Below are 17,845 nucleotides of genomic sequence, written 5' to 3'. Positions count from 1 at the left end.
AAAAAGAACACTAGAATGTCCCACATATTTGTGAGAGTCTGTGTTTATTTTCAAGTTGAATAGAGTCTTATTTAATGTATAATGAAACATTATGGCTGCACTGTCCCAGTCTTTTCAGGGTTATTAATTCTTCTGTGATCTGTCATGGCCTGGAATCTTTACTCATCTACCATTTCTGTTGTACTAAACACCCCAAAGGTCTGACCTTCAGATTCCAGAGCCCTGTGTCTGAATCCTGCATCCAACCTTTCCCAGCTTTGGGTCTTGGGCAGGACACACAAGCCTTCTGTACCTCAATTTCTTTGTCTGCTACATGGAGATAAGTGATACTTGCCCTACCTTCCTCATAAAGCTGTTGTGGGAAATATGTTTTGTAAATCTTAAAGTACCACATAAATGTTGAAATTAAGTCATTTAGTTGTGTCTGATTCTTTGTGACTCTATTTATGGCATTTTCTTGGCAAGATACTGGAGTGGTCTGCCATTTCTTTCTCCAGGGTTCCCATTTTACAACTGAGGTTAAATGACTTGCCCAGGGTCAGGCCCAGCACTGTATTTGCTGAACCAGTAAGTGCCACCTACATAAATGGGAGTTGTTATTATTAGCAACCCAGTCCTAAATAGATTTGCCATAGATGACCTCTCAAATTTTGGGTCTAAATTAAACCAAAATATTCCCCTTATATTTTAACTGTATCCTGTCAGGTTGATAATACCAAACAAGGCTGCTTACCCCAGTATTTAATTTCACATGAGATTTCTTTTTAGCTAGAACCTCCAGATAGGATTCATTTGAGACACTAAGATGTTCACTGTCACCTGCAAATTCTGTATTTTTACTGGATTTCATAGAGGGGAGCTGGATTGCTTGAAGATCGACATCAGAATCCACCAATTTACCAACCCTAAATAAAAAAGTATAAGGTATGTCATTTACTTACAGATAAAACAATATAAATTCAGAAAATAATAGTCAGTAAAATGTGAGAACTGTAAAAAGACTGGGATTTACAGTACTCTTATAGAGGAGGGGGTAATATGGAGAAGGAAGACTGGTTTCCAAAATCATTACGATAGTAAAACTTTCTCATCACCTTCCTTCTTGCCCTAATGAAAATATAAGAGGAGGGGTCAATAAAGGGAAGTGGACTGGCTTGGTATAATAGGTCAGGGTCTTGCCTACTGTTACACACAGTTGATGTCAGTGAAGCTCACAACATAATTTAACAGTGCCAGGAACCGAAGCCTGGAGCACGCTATGCAGAATGAAACTGCCATTTCATAGACAGTGGTTCGATTGAAAGGCTGGATCTTATTTCCACCTGATCCTGCGTATACGTCTGTCTTGTGAAGACATTTTCCATATCTTGTTATTTGAACCTAAGCATGGATCAAAAAGTCGGTCAAGCTAACACACTCTTTAAATGGGACTCTATTCCACCAGTCACACTTTTGCTTGCATATTTAATTTCTGTTTTTACATCGTCTTTCTCCTCCTTCACCTACAATAGGTCACATTTATACAGTGTTTTTAAGCTTTACTATGTGCTTTAAGGAAGCACCTGCCCTTGGAAAAAAAGACAGCAATGAACTTAGAGTAGTTTACAATCATTGTCTCATCTACCATTTTATTATAATGGCTTGTAGTAACTAAGTAGCCCAGTGGTACCAGAGTATCTGCTCTGGAGTCAGGAGAACCTGAATTCAAATCCTGCCTCAGACATTTATTAGCTGTGTGACCCTGGGCAAGTTACTTAACCTCTCTCAGCCTTAGTTTCCTCATCTGTAAAAAGGAGAAAATAATAGCACCTACCTCCCAGGATTGCTATAAAGATCAAATGAGATAACATATAAAGCACTTTGTAAACTTAAAGCTAATTAGCTAAAAGCTAGTATGTCAGTATCAGCTTTTCTTCTCCAAGGTTCCCAGTGACCTGCATAATTAAATTCAAAGGCTTTTCTCAGTCCTCATGCTCTTTAATCTTTTTAGCACATTGATGCTGCTGACCCACAAATACTTTCTGACACTTTCTCTTTCTTAATTTTTCTATAACACTGTACTCCACTGGTTCTCTTTTCACTTCTTTCCTCACTCTTTCGTTCCATTTTCTCCTTCTACCTACCAAGAGTATATTTCCAGGGTCCAGTACTTAACCTTCTTCATTTTATATGAACCTTGGATAACTTGAATAACTAACCTATTCTAATGGTTTTTGCTATCACTTCTATTTAGATGATGCAACTTAGCCAAAAGCAAAGTCATCACCATTCCAAAACTAGCTTTGTCCCAACTTCCTTATTCTGTTAAAGGTACTATCACCTTCCCTGTCACTTGGGTTTAAAATCTTGGGGTGATATATAATATCAAACTTGATACCTATTGCTCCTCTCTTTTGTGTCTAAATTCCTTGAAAAAATTCTGTACTGACAGTGCCTCCACTTCTTTTCCTTTCACTCAATTCTGAAACTTTTGCAATTTGGCTTCCAGTCTTATCATCCAAATAAAACTGCTTTCTCCAAAGTCATCAGTGATCTCTTAATTGCCAAATCAAACAGCCTTTTCTCAACCCTCCTCCTTCCTGACCTTCTTGACTTTGATTTGAAATCTTTGATATTACAAATCACTCTCTTCTCCTAGATACTCATTCCTCTCTAGGTTTTGGGGCATGGCTCTCTCCTGGTTCTACCCTAATCCTGTGAACACATCTTCCCAGTCTTTCTTAGATCTTCATCCAGATATTATTTGGGTATACCACAAAGCTCTTTCCTGGCCTTTCTTCTTTTTCCCTTTCATGTTTCTCACTTGGTTATCTCATCAAGTCCTATGAGTTCAATTATATGTTGAATCAATTGAACCTACCTAGTTCAATTATCATCTCAATGCACATAATTCCCAGATATCTATATCCAACCTTAACTTTTCTTAATTGCATTTTAGATATCTTGAATAGATGTCATGTAGGCATCTTAAAACTCAACATATCTAAAATAAAACTCATTCTCTTCACCCTCAAATACTCCTCTCTTCCAAACCTCTTACTGATGAAGGTACCACCATTCTCTCAGGCATCCTGACTCATGACTTTGTGTCACCTTCAACTCCTCTCTTGCATTCACTCCATATGTTCAATTTGTTGCCAAGTCTTGTCATCTCAACTTCCACAACTACTCTTATAGATTTCCTTCTCTCCTTTAACCCTGCCACAGTCCAAGCACTCTCATCATCTCACACCTGTACTGTATATTACAATAACTACTTGTTGGTATCCTTGCCTCAGATTTCTCCCAATCTAACCTATCCTGCTTCCCAAAGTGATTTTTCCAAGGTGCAGGTCTGACCATGTTAAGTCCTCCCTGCTCCTTTGTATTAGAGAGCAGTTATTTCTTATTGCTTCCAAGATCAAATATAAAGATCATCTACTTAGTTTTAAAGTCTTTCATAACCTGTCCCCTTCCTACCTTTCCAGTGTTATTACACTTCATTGTTTTCCCTGTATGCTGTGATCCAGCAACAACTGTCTTTTGGCCTGTCCTCATGCTAATTCTTCCTCTCCTGAAATCGCATTTTCACTAGCTGTCCTCTGTGTCTGGGATGCTTTGCTTTCTCACCTCAGGCTATAATCAACCTTCTTCAGGAGTACTTTCCTGACTCTCTTCATGGCTACTGTCATTCCCCTTAAATTATCTCCCATCTACTATGTATTTAACTTAGATGTACGTAGTTGTTTGCAAATTATCTTCCCCATGAAAATGTGAGCTCCTTGTAGACACAGGTTTGTTTTTTTGCTGTCCTTTGTGTTCTTAGCATTTAGCACAGTGTCTGGTTCATATTAAGGGCTTCATAAATACTTGTTGACTTCTGAATTACCCTATTCATGCAATCAGCTGCAAAGTGATCAATTCTATCTTCCTACTTTCTTACATGGCGACATCTCCTCCTCTCTTCTCCTACTATCATCACCCTATTATTGAAAGATCTCATTACTTCTTGCCTGATTTGTTATGTCATTTAAGTGATCACACTAATTTCTCTCTTCCCCCTTCAATCTACATGAAACTCCACAGATTAATTTTCCCAATGAACAATTTAGTCATTTTTCTGATTTAAAAAGTTTAAATAGCTTCTCATCGTTTACTTAAATAAAGTCCAAATTCTTTAATATGGTATTCAAGGCCACCCACATTCTAACCTCAACCTACCCATCTAGGTTTATTTCATACTATTTCCCTTCATATCCTTCAAGACTCAACCAGCCTAGGTACATCACTGCCCTTTGCTCTTATGATTAGAGAGAGAAATATGAACTCCAAAACCTCATTTTAAGAAGGGAGCTCAGCATAGACATATCTTCTTGCCTAAAAGTTTGAACTACTTTGGAACTTCTTTGATTTCTCCAATAGCTCCTCATCCTATCTAGAGATTTTTCTTCCTTCCTCTGAACCCCAACATAATTTTGTTTATTTACCTCTTAAATACTTTCCACATTCTACTTTGTTTAGGGATTTCTATTTATAATATTATAAGGGACATAATATATTATAATTTATATTTCATTTCTCCTTGGGGGCAAGGAGTACCCATTGTTTTATTTTTTGATGTACAAAATGTACATAGAAGGTACTTACAAATGTTTGCTGAATTGAACATCTTATTTATCTTTGCAACTGGTTTTGAAGTCAGGAAGACCTGAGTTCAAGTTTTGCCTCTGATAAAATGGCTATGTGACAACTGCCCTAAGCAATTCTCTAAAACTATAGTTTAGATAAAACACCAAACTGCGTTGGAAAAGACAGGTAACTCACCTGAGGGTTCCTTCTAACAATAAAATTGTAGGTCCAGATCTCATTCCTATTTCTCTTTCTATCTCCAAATAATATATGTTCATTAAATGTGTCTAATTGAATTGAATTCTCCCTATTCATTACCTTTGTACAACAGAAAGTCTATCCTCTAGAAGAATGTTTCTACTGTGAATCCACTTGTGAATTCACATACTAGCCCCTCTTTACCCCTAATATCATGCTTGTTAAAAAAAAAATAAGAAAGTCCAGAGTTTTGTTACTTATCTATACTCACTTAAGGAAGACTTCTTCCATGGTAGTGACTGAGGCACCATAGCTAGCAATGCCCAGCTCTGTCTGTCTCTCTTCCAGTTCAGTAAATAGAGATTCAAATCTGGAAACATGAGAGAAAAAAGAGTGAAATGAACCCATCCCCTTTAAAAGATTTTTAAATGTTTTCTTTTTTGGAGTTAAAGGAGTCTTTTTTGTTGTTGTTGTTTCTTCAAAGCCATAGAACTATCATTACACTGATATCCTACTCATGCTCTGATAAAATGAGGTATAATATGATAAAGTTTGGTATAGAGAAAGGCTTGAGAACTTGAGATAGCTACTAGCTCCACTGAAACCATTTCTATAATTCTAAACTTTGATGGTACCACAATCTATATTTACTTAGAAAATAATGCTGAGTGAATAATGCTGAGTAGCATAAGCCAATCCTGTTACTTTTAATAAGATGAAGCACGAGTGGTAATGTCTTAACACGGTAGCATCTATGGAGAACCAAAAACACTAGGTAAGTGCACCTGGTTCTCACAAAGGAAGGTTCATCACCATACCACTCATCTCTGTTCTTCTCCACTTCTACTGCCCATCTTCTCTACTTCTTCATCACCTTACACTTAGATTGTTGAAAGTCTTCTCCCTGGATTCCCTCTGTTGATTTTTTGAGGGTTTATTTTATAACCTGCAACTCTGCTGAAGCCATTAATTGTCTCAATTAGTAATTCTGGGAATTCTATAGGATTTTCCAAGTATACCATCAGCAAGTAAGGATAATTTTATTTCCTGCATATATATCTTTATTCCTTTAATTTCTTTCTCTTTTCTTATGGCTATTTCTAGCATTTCCAGAACTATATATATTAATACTGGGGGGGGGGGAGGATATCTCTTCATCTCTCTCATATTTACTAGAAAAGGGAAAAAGGTCCTACTGTATCCTCATCATATAGAATAATTTTAAAAATATTTTATTTTTTCTCAGTACATGTAAAAACAATTTTTAACATTCATTCCTTAGGATCAGATGATTTAGTGTTCAATTAATTTTAATCTATCTATAGCCCCTTATTGACTGTAATTTTTATTGCACTATGGTTTGAAAAGGATATATTTAACATTTCTGCCTTTCTGCATTTGATTGTGAGGGTTTTATGCCCTAATACATGACAAATTTTGTGTAGGTACCATGTATCACTGAGAAAAAGATATTTTCCTTTCACTTCACATTCAATTTTCTCCTGAGGTCTATTTAACATTTTTAACATATTTAACATTTCTAAACATATTTAACATTTCTAAAAGATTTTTTAATATGATTTTCTAAACTTCTATAGTTTTCTAAAATTCTATTCATCTCCTTAATTTCTTTCATGTTTATTTTTTAGTTAGATTTATCTAGTTCTGAGAGGAGAAAGTTGAGGTTACTCACTAGTCTAGTTTTATTAATTCCTTCTGTAACTAATTTAACTACTTTAAAAATTTGGATGTTACATCATTTGGCACATATGTTTAGTATTCATATTAATTCATTATCTATGGTAATTTTTAGCAAGATGTAGTTTCCTTATCTTTTTAAATTGGATCTATTTTTGCTTTTGCTTTGGTTAGATCATGATGACTACCCCTGGTTTTTTGTTTTGTTTTTCAGATGCTGCTCTAGCCTCTTACTTTTACTCTGTGTGTGTCTCTCTGCTTCGAGTGTGTTTCTTAAAAACAACATATTGTAGAATTCTACTCTTTAATCCACTTTGCTATCTGCTTCCATTTTGGGGTGATTTCATCCCATTAGTTGTTATGATTACTGTATATTTCCCTCTATCTCATTTTTTCCAGTCTCTCTCTCTTTCCTCAAGTGTTTTGCTTCTGACCACCAACTTTTCCAATCTTCTCTCCCTTTTAATAGCACCCCCTTCTCTTATTCCCTCCCCTACTTCCCTGTAGGGTAAGATAGATTCCTATACCCACCTAAATGGGTATATGATTCCTTGTTTCAGTCAGTTCTGATGACAGTAAGGTTCAAGCATTGCCCAACATCCCTCTCCCATCTCTCCCTGTACTCTAAAAGCTCTTTCACACTTTTTATGTGAGATAATTTACCCCATTCTACCTCTCCCTTTCCCCATCTCTCAGTGCATCTCTCCCATCCCTTAATTTTGTTGTTGTTACTTTTTTTGGATATTATCCCATCATAATCCACTCAGACCCACACCCTCTGTATATGTATACTCCTTTTGTTAGTAATTAGTTATTTTTGGTTTTCAACATTCACTTTCATAAGATTTTGAGTTTTAAATTTTCTCCCCTGTCTCCTCCCTCCCCAAGACAGTGTACAATCTGGTATATGCTTTACTTATACATTCATAGTAAATATATTTTCACATTAGTCATGATGTAAAGAATTAGAACTAATGGGAGAAACTACAAGAAAGAAGAAAGAAAACAAAACAACAAAAGAAAAGGAGAGCAAATAGTATTCTATTCAAATGCTTCTGCATTCAGACCCCAAAGTTCTTTCTCTAGATGTGGATAGCATTTTCCATCATGAATCTTTCAGAGTTTTCTTAGAACCTTGCATTGCTGAGAAGAGCTAAGTCTATCAAAGTCAGTTATCACACAACATGGTTGTTATTGTGCACAATGTTGTCCTGGTTCTGTTCATTTCACTCAGCATCGGTCCATATAAGTCTTTTCAGGTTTTTCTGAAGTCTGCCTACTCATCATATTTATATCACAATAGTATTCTATTACATTCATATACTACAACTTGTTCAGCCATTCCCCATTTTATGGGCATTCCCTCAATTTCCAATTCTCTGCCACCACAAAAAGAGTTGTTATAAATATTTTTGTACATGTGGGTCCTTTTCCCATTTTTCTAATCTCTTTGGGACAAAGTACTAGAAAATACTATTGCTGGATCAAAGGGTATGTACATTTTTATAGCCCTTTGGGCATAGTTCCACATTTCTCTCCAGAATGGTTGGATCAGTTCACAACTCCACCAACAATGAATTAATTTTCCAATTTTCCCACATCGTCTCCAATATTTATCATTTTCTCATTTTGTCACGACAGTCAATCTGATAGGCATAATGTGGTACCTGAGGGTTGTTCTGATTTTGCATTTCTCTGATTAGTAATGATTTAGAGCATTTTTTCATATGACTATAAATAGCTGTAATTTTTTCTTCTGAAAACTGCCTGTTCATATCCTTTGACCATTTATTGATTGGGGAATGACTTGTATTCTTATAAATTTGAATCAATTCTCTGTCTCTTATTTGGTCATTAATTCTTCCCTTCTCCATAGATCTGACAGGTAAACTGTTCCTTGCTCTCTCAGTTTGTTTATAGTATCAATCTTTACATCTAAATCATGTACTTGACTTTATCTTGGTATAGGGTCTAAGAGGTTGATCAATGCCTAGTTTCTGTTCTATGGTTTCCCAGCAGTTTTTGTTAAATAGTGAATTCTTATCCCAGAAGCTGGAGTCTTTGGATTTATCAAATAGTAGATTACTATAGTCATTGACTATTGTGTTTTGTGTACCTACCCCATTCCACTCATCCACCATTGTATTTCTTAGACAATACCAAGTAGTTTTGATGATTGCTATTTTATAATACAATTTAAGATCTGGTATGGCTAAACCACCTTCCCTTGCATTTCTTTTCATTAATTCCCTTGATATTCTGGATCTTGTGTTCTTCCAGATGAATTTGATATTTTTCCTAGATTTATAAAACAATTTTTTGGTATTTTCAGTGGTACGGTACTGAATAAGTAATTTAATTTAGGTAGAATTGCAATTTTTATTATATTGTCAGCCTACCCATGAGCAACTGTTATTTTTCCAGTTATTTCAATCTGACTTTATTTGTGTGAAAAGTGTTCATATAGTTCCTCAGTTTGTTTTGGCAGGTAGTCTCCCAAATATTTTATAAAGTCTACAGTAAATTTAAATGGAATTTCTCTATCTCTTGCTGTTGACCTTTGTTAGTAATGTATAGAAATGTCAATGATTTAAGTGGGTTTATTTTATATATGGCAAGTTTGTTAAATTTGTTTATTATTTCAAGTAATTTTTTACTTGATTCTCTAGTTCTCTAAGCAGGCCATCATATCATCTGCAAAGAGTGACAGCTTTGTTTCCTCTTTGCCTGTTCTAATTCCTTCAATTTCTTTTTCTTCTCTTATGCTAAAGCTAACATTTCCATTACCATATTGAATAACAGTGGTGATAATGGACATCCTTATTTCACCCCTGATCTTTAATGAAAATGCTTCTAGCTTATCTCCATGTTTGCTGATGTGTAGATGGATGCTACCTATTTTAAGGAAGACTCCATTTATTCCTATGCTCTCTAGTGTTTTTAATAGGAATGGGTGTTGTTATTTTGTCAAATACTTTTTCTACATCTACTGAGATAATCATATGATTTCTGTTAGTTTTGTTGTTGATATGGTCAATTATGGTGATAGCTTTCCTAGTATTGATCCAGCCCTGCATTCTTGGTATAAATCCTACTTGGTCATAGTGTATTATCCTTCAGATAAATTGCTGTAATCTTTTTGCTAATATTTTATTTAAATTTTTTTGCATTTATATCCATTAGGGAAATTAGTCTATAATTTTCTTTCTCTGTTTTGGTTCTTCTGAGTTTAGGTATCAGCACCATATTTTTGTCATAAAAAGAATTAGGTAGGACCCCTTCTTTACCTATTTTCTCAAATGATTTATATAGTATTGGAATTAATTGTTCTTTAAATGTTTGATAGAATTCACTTGTAAATCCATCCGGACCCTGGAGATTTTTTTCTTAGAGAGTTCACTGATGGCATGTTCAATTTCTTTTCCCGAAATAGGGTTACTTAAGTATTTTATTTCCTCTTCTGTTAATCTGGGCAATTTGTAATTTTGGAAATATTCATCCATTTCACTAAGATTGTCAAATTTATTGGCATAAAGTTAAGCAAAATTGTTCCTAATTATTGTTTTGATTCCCTCTTTATTAGTAGTGAATTCACTTTTTTGGATGCTAGTAATTTAGTTTTCTTCTTTTAAATCAAATTAACCAAAGGTTTATCTATTTTATTGGGTTTTTATAGAACCAGTTGTTAGTTTTATTTATTAGTTCAAAAGTTTTCTTAATTTCAATATTATTACTATCTCCTTGGGTTTGCAGAATTTCTAATTATATATTTAATTGAGGATTTTAAATTTGGTCTTTTTCTAGCTTTTTTAGTTGCATGCCCATTTAATTGATCTCTTCTTTCTCTATTTTATTCATATAAGCAATTTAGAGACATAAAACTTCCCCTAAGATCCACTTTCTCTGCATCCCTTAAGTTTTGATATGTTGTCTCATTATTGTCATTCTCTAGGATGAAGTTACTGATTGTTTATATGATTTGCTGCTTGACCCATTCATTCTTTAGGATTATTTTGTTTCCAATTAATTTTTAGTCTATCTTTCCATGGCCCTTCATTACTTGTAATTTTTATTGCATCATGATCTGAAAATATTTCTGCCTTTCCGCATTGGATTGTGAGGTTTTTATGTCCTAATATATGGTCAATATTTGTGTAGGTGCCATGTACCACCAAGAAAAAGGTATATTACCTTCTATTCCCATTCAATTTTCTCCAGAGTCCAAACATATCTAACTTTTATAAAATTCTATTCATCTCTTTAACTTCTTTATTTTGTGTTTAGATTTATCAGCTTCTGAGAGGGACAGGTTGAGGTCCCCCACTAGTATAGTTTTGCTGTCTATTTCTTTCTGTAATTCCCTTAACTTTTCCTCTAAGAATTTGGATGCTATGCCACTTGGTGCATATATGTTTATTAATGATATTGCTTCATTGTCTGTGGTACCTTTTAGCAGGATGTAGTTTCCTTTCTTATCTCTTTTAGTTAGACCTATTTTTGCTTTTGCTTTGTCCGAGATCAGTATTGCTACCCCTACTTTTTTTTCCTTCAACTAAAGCATAATGTATTCTCCTCCAGCCTTTTACCTTTGCTCTGTTATGTATACTTCTACTTCAAATGTGTTTCTTGTAAACAACATATTGTAGGATTATAATTCTTAATCTACTCTTCTATCTGCTTCTGTTTTATGAGAATTCATCCCATTCACATTCATAATTATGATTACTATCTGTGTCTTTCTCTCCATTCTATCCTCCCCCCCAATTCACTCTTTTCTCTCTCCTTTCTCCCTTTCCCTCCTCAAGTTTTGCTTTCAATCACTGCCTCCCTCAGTCTGCCCTCCCTTCTATCAGCCCCATCCGTTTTCTTTCTTTTTACCCTTACTACTTCTTCCCTCCCTTCTATCCACCCCTACCTCTTTTTTCCCTTTCCCTTCCTACTTCCTATAGTGTAAATTAGATTTCTACACCTAACTGATTATGTTATTCCCTCTTTAAGCCAAATCTCATGAGTAAGCTTCAAACAATGCTCATCTCCCTCCCTTCATTCATTTGACTGTAATAGGCTTTTGTGTCTTCTCATGTGATGTAATTTACCCTTGCTTATCTCCTCCTTTCCTCTTCTCCCAGTACAATCCCTTTTAAAATTAAATTTTTTATCATCACATCAGAGTCAACTTATACCCATATGCTTTTTGTATACCTCTTTTAAATGTCATTATAACAACATAATTTTCAAGTTACAAGTCTGATCTTCCCTTGTAGGGATGTAAACAGTTTGCCCTTATTAATAACATGTTTTTTTCCTGTTTACCTTTTTATGTCTCTCTTGAGTCTTATATTCGAAGATCAAATTTTATGTTGAGTTCTAGTCTTTTCATCAGGATGGTCTGGAAGTCCCCTATTTCATTGAATATCCATCTCCTCTGCTGAATGGTTATTCTCAGTTTTGCTGGGTAGTTGATCCTTGTTTGTTATCCAAGGTTCCTTTGCCTTATGGAATATCATATTCCACGCCCTCTGATCTTTTAATTTAGAAGCTGCAAGGTCCTGTATAATTGTGACTCTGGTTCCACAATATTTAAATTGTTTCTTTCTGGCTACTTGCTGTATTTTCTCTTTGACCTGGTAACTTTGGAATTTGGCCACAACAATTCCTTGGTATTTTCAATTTGGAATCTTTTTCAAGAGGGAAATGGTGGATCTTTTCAATGACTATTTTACTTTCTGGTTCTAGGACCTCAGGGCAGTTTCCCTTGTTGAATTCCTGAAAGATGCTATCCAGGCTCTTTTCTCCATCATAGTTTTCAGATAGACCAATAACTTTTAAATTGTCTCTCCTGGATCTATTTTCCAGGCCAGTTGTTTTACCAATGAGGTGTTTTACACTTCTAATTTTTTCCATTCCTTTGTTTGACTGATTCTTGATATAGTGTCATTAGCTTCCACGTGCCCAATTCTACTTTTTAAGGAGTTCTTTGCAGTGAGTTTTGTGCCTCCTTTTCCAATTTGGTCAATTCTACTTTCTAAAGAGTTGTTTTCTTCAGTATACTTTTTTTCCTCCTTCCATTTGGCCAATTATTTTTATTTATTTATTTTTTGATTGGTTGATTTATTTATTTTTAAATTTATTTATTTTTTAGTTTTCAACATTTATTTCCACAAGATTTTGAGTACCAAATTTTATGCCCATCTCTTCCTTCCCCCAAACACTGTTCATTCTGATCACCCCTTTCCCCAATCTGCCCTCCCTACTATCACACCCCTCCCTTCCCTTGTCCCCATCTTCTCTCTTTTTTCTTGTAGGGCAGGATATATTTCTATACCTCATTACCTGAATTTTTTTATTTCCTAGTTGCATGCAAAAATAATTCTCAACATTCATTCCTTAAACTTTGAGTTCCAACTTCTTTCCTTTCCTCCCTCCCCACCCATTCCCACTGAGAAGGCAAGTAATTCAATGTAGGCTATATATATGTAGTTTTGCTAAAGACTTCCATAATAGTCATGTTCTGAAAGACTAACTATATTTCCCTCATCCTATCCTACCCCTTATTTATTCTATTCTCTCTTCAGATCTTGTCCCTTCCCTAAAGTGTTTACTTCTAATTACTCTCTCCTCTCATTTGCCCTCCCTTCTATCATCCCTCCATCCCACTTATTCCCTTCTCCCCTACTTTCCTGAAGTGTAAGATAGATTTTCACATCAAATTGAGTGTGCATGTTATTCCCTCCTTAAGCCAAATGTGATGAGAGTAAGGTTCACTTTTTCCCTCTCACCTCCCCCTTTTTCCTCTCCATTGAACAAGCTTTTTCTTGCCTCTTTTATGAGAGATAATTTGCCCCATTCCATTTCTCCGTTTCTCCTCCCAATATATTCCTCTCTCACCCCTCAATTTTATTTTTTTTAGATATCATCCGTTCCTAGTCAAGTCACCTTGTGCCCTCTGTCTATATGTATATGTGTGTGTGTATGTGTGTGTGTGTGTGTGTGTGTGTGTGTGTATAATCCCTCCAACTACTCAAATACTGAAAAAAGTTTCAAGAATTACAAATATTATCTTTCCATGTAGGAATGTAGACAGTTCAACTTTAGTAAGTCCCTTATGATTTCTCTTTCCTATTTACCTTTTCATGCTTCTCTTGATTCTTGTGATTGAAAGTCAAACTTTTTATCCAGCTCTGGTCTTTCATCAAGAATGCTTGAAAGTCCTCTATTTCATTGAATGACCATTCCCCCCTCCCCCAATATATTATACTCAGTTTTGCTGGGTAAGTGATTTTTGGTTTTAATCCTAGTTCCTTTGACTTCTGGAATATCATATTCCAAGCCATTCATTCCCTTAATGTAGAAGCTTCTAGATGTTGTGTCATCTTGATTGTATTTCCACAATACTCAAATTGTTTCTTTCTGACTGCTTGCAATATTTTCTCCTTGACCTGGGAACTCTGAAATTTGGCTACAATATTCCTAAAAGTTTTTCTTTTTGGATCCCTTTCAGGAGGTGGATTCTTTCAATATTTATTTTACCCTCTGGTTCTAGAATATCAGGGCCTCTTTCTTTGCTAATTTCATGAAAGATGATGTTTAGGCTCTGTTTTTGATCATGGCTTTCAGGTAGTCCCATAATTTTAAAATTGCCTCTCCTGGATCTATTTTCCAGGTCAGTTGTTTTTCCAATGAGATATTTCACATTGTCTTCTATTTTTTCATTCTTCTGGCTTTTTAAAAAAAATTTCTTGGTTTCCTATAAAGTCATTAGCTTCCATCGCTTCCATTCTGATTTTTAAAGAATTATTTTCTTCAGTGAGCTTTTGAACCTCCTTTTACATTTGGCTAATTATGATTTTTAAAGCATTCTTCTTCTCATTCACTTTTTGGCCTATTTTGCCATTTGAGTTATTCTGTTTTTAAAGGTGTTATTTTCTTCAGCATTTTTTTTGGGTCTCCTTTAGCAAGCTGTTGATTCACTTTTCATGACTTTCTTGCACTGCTCTCATTTCTCTTCCCAATTTTTCCTCTACCTCACTTACTTGATTTTCAAAATCCTTTTTGAGCTCTTCCATGACCTGAGACCACTGCATATTTATTTTGGAAGTTTTGGAGGCAGAAGCCTTGACTTTGATGTCTTCCTCTGATAGTATGCTTTGTTCTTCCTCATCTGAGAGCATGGAAGAAAATACCTGTTTACCAAGAAAGTAACCTATTATAGTTTTATTTTTTTCTCTTTTTTGGGCATCTTCCCAGCCAGTTACTTAACTTTTGAGTCCTTTGTCAAGAGAAATATATACTCTGTGGACCTGTAAGTTCTCAGTTCCTCCAAGGTGGCACAATCAAGGGAGAGGAGTTTACTCCTCTCCTCGCCTGAATTCTGGTCTGGGAGTTACTGTAAGCTTTTCTGCCCAGGATCTGTGAGTAAAAATTCCCACTCCAAAGCCTCCACCAGGTCCACCGCCAGCACTCCTCCTCACCCTAGGGCTGCCACTCAGGGTTGAGATCTAGATCAGAAGCTTTATTCCTGTAGGTGCGTTAGGCCAAGGTCTCCAAAAATGGATGGTGTCACCACTTGGGGCTGCCTGGGACTGGGGCTAGGGCAGGAGGACCCTGCTCCCTTCTTACCCAGGTGAAAGAGCTTCCTCACTGACCTTTGAAGCTGTCTGGCCTTTGTGGGTTGAGGGATCTGAGAACTACAACCACTGCTGGTGGCACCCTGAAGCCTGCTATAGACCTGTCCCTGCCACGCCACCTGGCCAAGCCTGGGGTGCACCTCACTCCAAACCTGGTGCTATAGATCTTTCCTTCAGGTTGCCTTGGGCTGGAAATCTCTTTCACTCTGTCGTTTTGTGGCTTATGTTGCTCTCATTTTTTATAGGTATTTTATGGGCTGTGGGGGGAAAGCTGTTATAGGTAGTCCTCCCTTCTGGCCAATTACTTTTCAAGGACTTCATTTCCTAGTGTACTTTTTTCCATTTGGCCAACTGTATTTTTTAAGGACTTGTGTTTTGCAGTTAATTTTTGTCCCTCTTTTTACAAGTAGTATACCTCTTGTTTCTTTTTCCAATTTTTCTTCTACCTCTCTTATTTGACTTTTAAAATTCTTCTTGAACTTTTCCAAGAAGGCTTTTTTGAGTTTGAGAACAATTCATATTCCCCTTTGAGGTTTTGGATGTGGGTATATTGACAATGTTGTCCTTTTCCGAATTTGTGTCTTGATACTCCCTGTCCCCATAATAAGAATCTATGGTCATTATCCATTTATGCTTTTTGCTCATGGTGTTTGCCTATTTTCTGGCTTTTAAAACTGAGTTTTCCTGCCAGAGTGCAGGGGGCACTGACCCAAGCTTCTTGTGCTGGGAACCTGGTCATAGACTTTGAGTGCTGGAGCCTCAGGTGCTGGTGTCTGGAGGCTGTAGAGGTCTGGCAGTTTATCTGGGGTGAGCTGGGATGAACAACAGTAGAGCTCTGGAGCAGAGTCAAGATGGTGGAGTAGAAGGACTGACCTATAGAAGCTCTCCCCCCATAGCCCATAAAATACTTGTAAAAAATGACTCTGAACAAATTCTAGAGTAGCATAAGCCACAAAATGAAGGAGTCATACAGATTTCTAGTCCAAGACATCCTGGAAGGCCAATAGGTAAAGTCTATCACACCAGGCTCAGAGCAGAGTTCAGCCCAACGTGGGCCATGAGGCACAGACAGGACTGGAGCAGGTTTCAGGGTGTGGAATCATGGGTAACAGCAGCAGTTCCCAGATTTCTCAACCCACAAATGCCAAAGACAGCTTCAAAGGTCAGTAAGAAGGTTCTTTCACCTAGGTGAGAGAGGAATATGGTGCGGCCCCAGCCCTGGTCCCAGCCCCAGTGCAGTGGCAGTTTTCACTTTTGGAGCCCTTGGCCTAAAGACCCTGGGAGAATTGAGCAGCTGATCTGGGTCTCAGTCCTGAGTAGCAGTGCTGGGGTGAGGAGGAGTGTTAGTGTAGTGGAGATGGTGGTGGTTGTGGAGAGGGAACCCTACTCGTAGTTCCATGGCAGAGAAGAGTGCTTGTGGTTGCTCACAGTCTAGAGTACAGGCTAGGAGAAGAGTAAACTCCTATCACTTGATTGTGCTACGTTGGAGGAACTGAAAATTTACAAGTCTCAATCTTTGAGAAAAGCTGCACAAAATCTCTGAAGCCTAGGGTACTATACCCTCCACTTTTTGACAAAAGGACTCAAAGGTCAAGTAATTGGCAGGGAAAATGCCCCAGAAAGGGAAAAAATAAGACTACAGAATGTTACTTTCTTGGTGAGCAAGTATTTTCTTCCATCCTTTCAGATGAGTTAGAACAAAGCATACCATCAGAGGAAGACATCAAAGTCAAAGCTTCTACATAGAAAACCTCCAAAATAAATATGCAGTGGTCTCAGGTCATGGAAGAGCTCAAAAAGGATTTTGAAAATCCAGTAAGAGAGGTGGAGGAAAAATTGGGAGAGTAATGAGAGCAATGTAAGAAAATCATGAAAAGTGAGTCAACAGCTTGCTAAAGGAGACCCAAAAAATGCTGAAGAAAATAACACCTTTAAAAATAGACTAACCCAAATGGCAAAAGAGGTCCAAAAAGTCGATGAAGAGAAGAGTGCTTTAAAAAATGTAATTAGCCATATGGAAAAGGAGGTTGAAAAGCTCATTGAAGAAAATAGTTCTTTAAAAATTAGAATGGAGTAGATGAAAGCTAATGACTTTATGAGAAACCAAGAAATTATAAAACAAAACCAAAAGAATGAAAAAATAGAAGACAATGTGAAATATCTCATTGGAAAATCAACTGACCTTGAAAAAAGATCTAGGAGAGATAATTTAAAAATTATTGGTGTGCCTGAAAACCATGATCAAAAAAAGAGCCTAGAGATCATCTTCCAACAAGTTATCAAGGAAAACTGCCCTGATATTCTAGAACCAGAGGGTAAAATAGAAATGGAAAGAATTCACTGATCACCTCCTGAAAGAGATCCCAAAAGGAAAACCCCTAGGCATATTATAGCCAAATACCAGAGTTCCCAGGTCAAGGAGTAAATATTACAAGCATCCAGAAAGAAACAATTCAAGTATTGTGGAAATACAATCAGGATAACACAGGATTTAGGAGTTTCTATACTAAGGGATTGAATGACTTGGAATATGATATTCCAGAGGCCAAAGGAGATAGGATTAAAACCAAGAATCACCTATCCAGCAAAACTGAGCATAATACTTCAGGGGAAAAAATGGAATTTCAATGAAATAGAGGATTTCCAAGCATTCTTCTGGAGGGGAGGAGATGAAAGGAAATAAGTGAGCCTTACTCTCATGGGATTTGGTTTAA

The 17,845-nt window shown here is 36.4% G+C and overlaps 1 protein-coding gene across 3 annotated transcripts in view; it reads right to left on the bottom strand.

Moving 5' to 3' along the window:
- LOC140497038 (phospholipid-transporting ATPase ABCA3-like) overlaps positions 1–17,845 on the bottom strand; it is a 243,056-nt gene that overhangs the window by 55,745 nt on the left and 169,466 nt on the right. For all 3 annotated transcript variants that reach the window (XM_072597544.1, XM_072597554.1, XM_072597562.1), the window contains 2 exons: positions 5,078–5,176; positions 734–905 (listed from right to left, as the gene is read on the bottom strand). In XM_072597544.1, coding sequence (XP_072453645.1) covers positions 734–905; positions 5,078–5,176 — 271 coding nt within the window. The remainder of the gene's footprint in view (positions 1–733; positions 906–5,077; positions 5,177–17,845) is intronic.

Source organism: Notamacropus eugenii, chromosome 1, assembly GCF_028372415.1.
Source record: "Notamacropus eugenii isolate mMacEug1 chromosome 1, mMacEug1.pri_v2, whole genome shotgun sequence".
NCBI lineage: Eukaryota > Metazoa > Chordata > Mammalia > Diprotodontia > Macropodidae > Notamacropus > Notamacropus eugenii.
The sequence above is the reverse complement of the archived record's forward strand: the minus strand, read 5'-3'. Positions and strand labels throughout refer to the sequence as shown.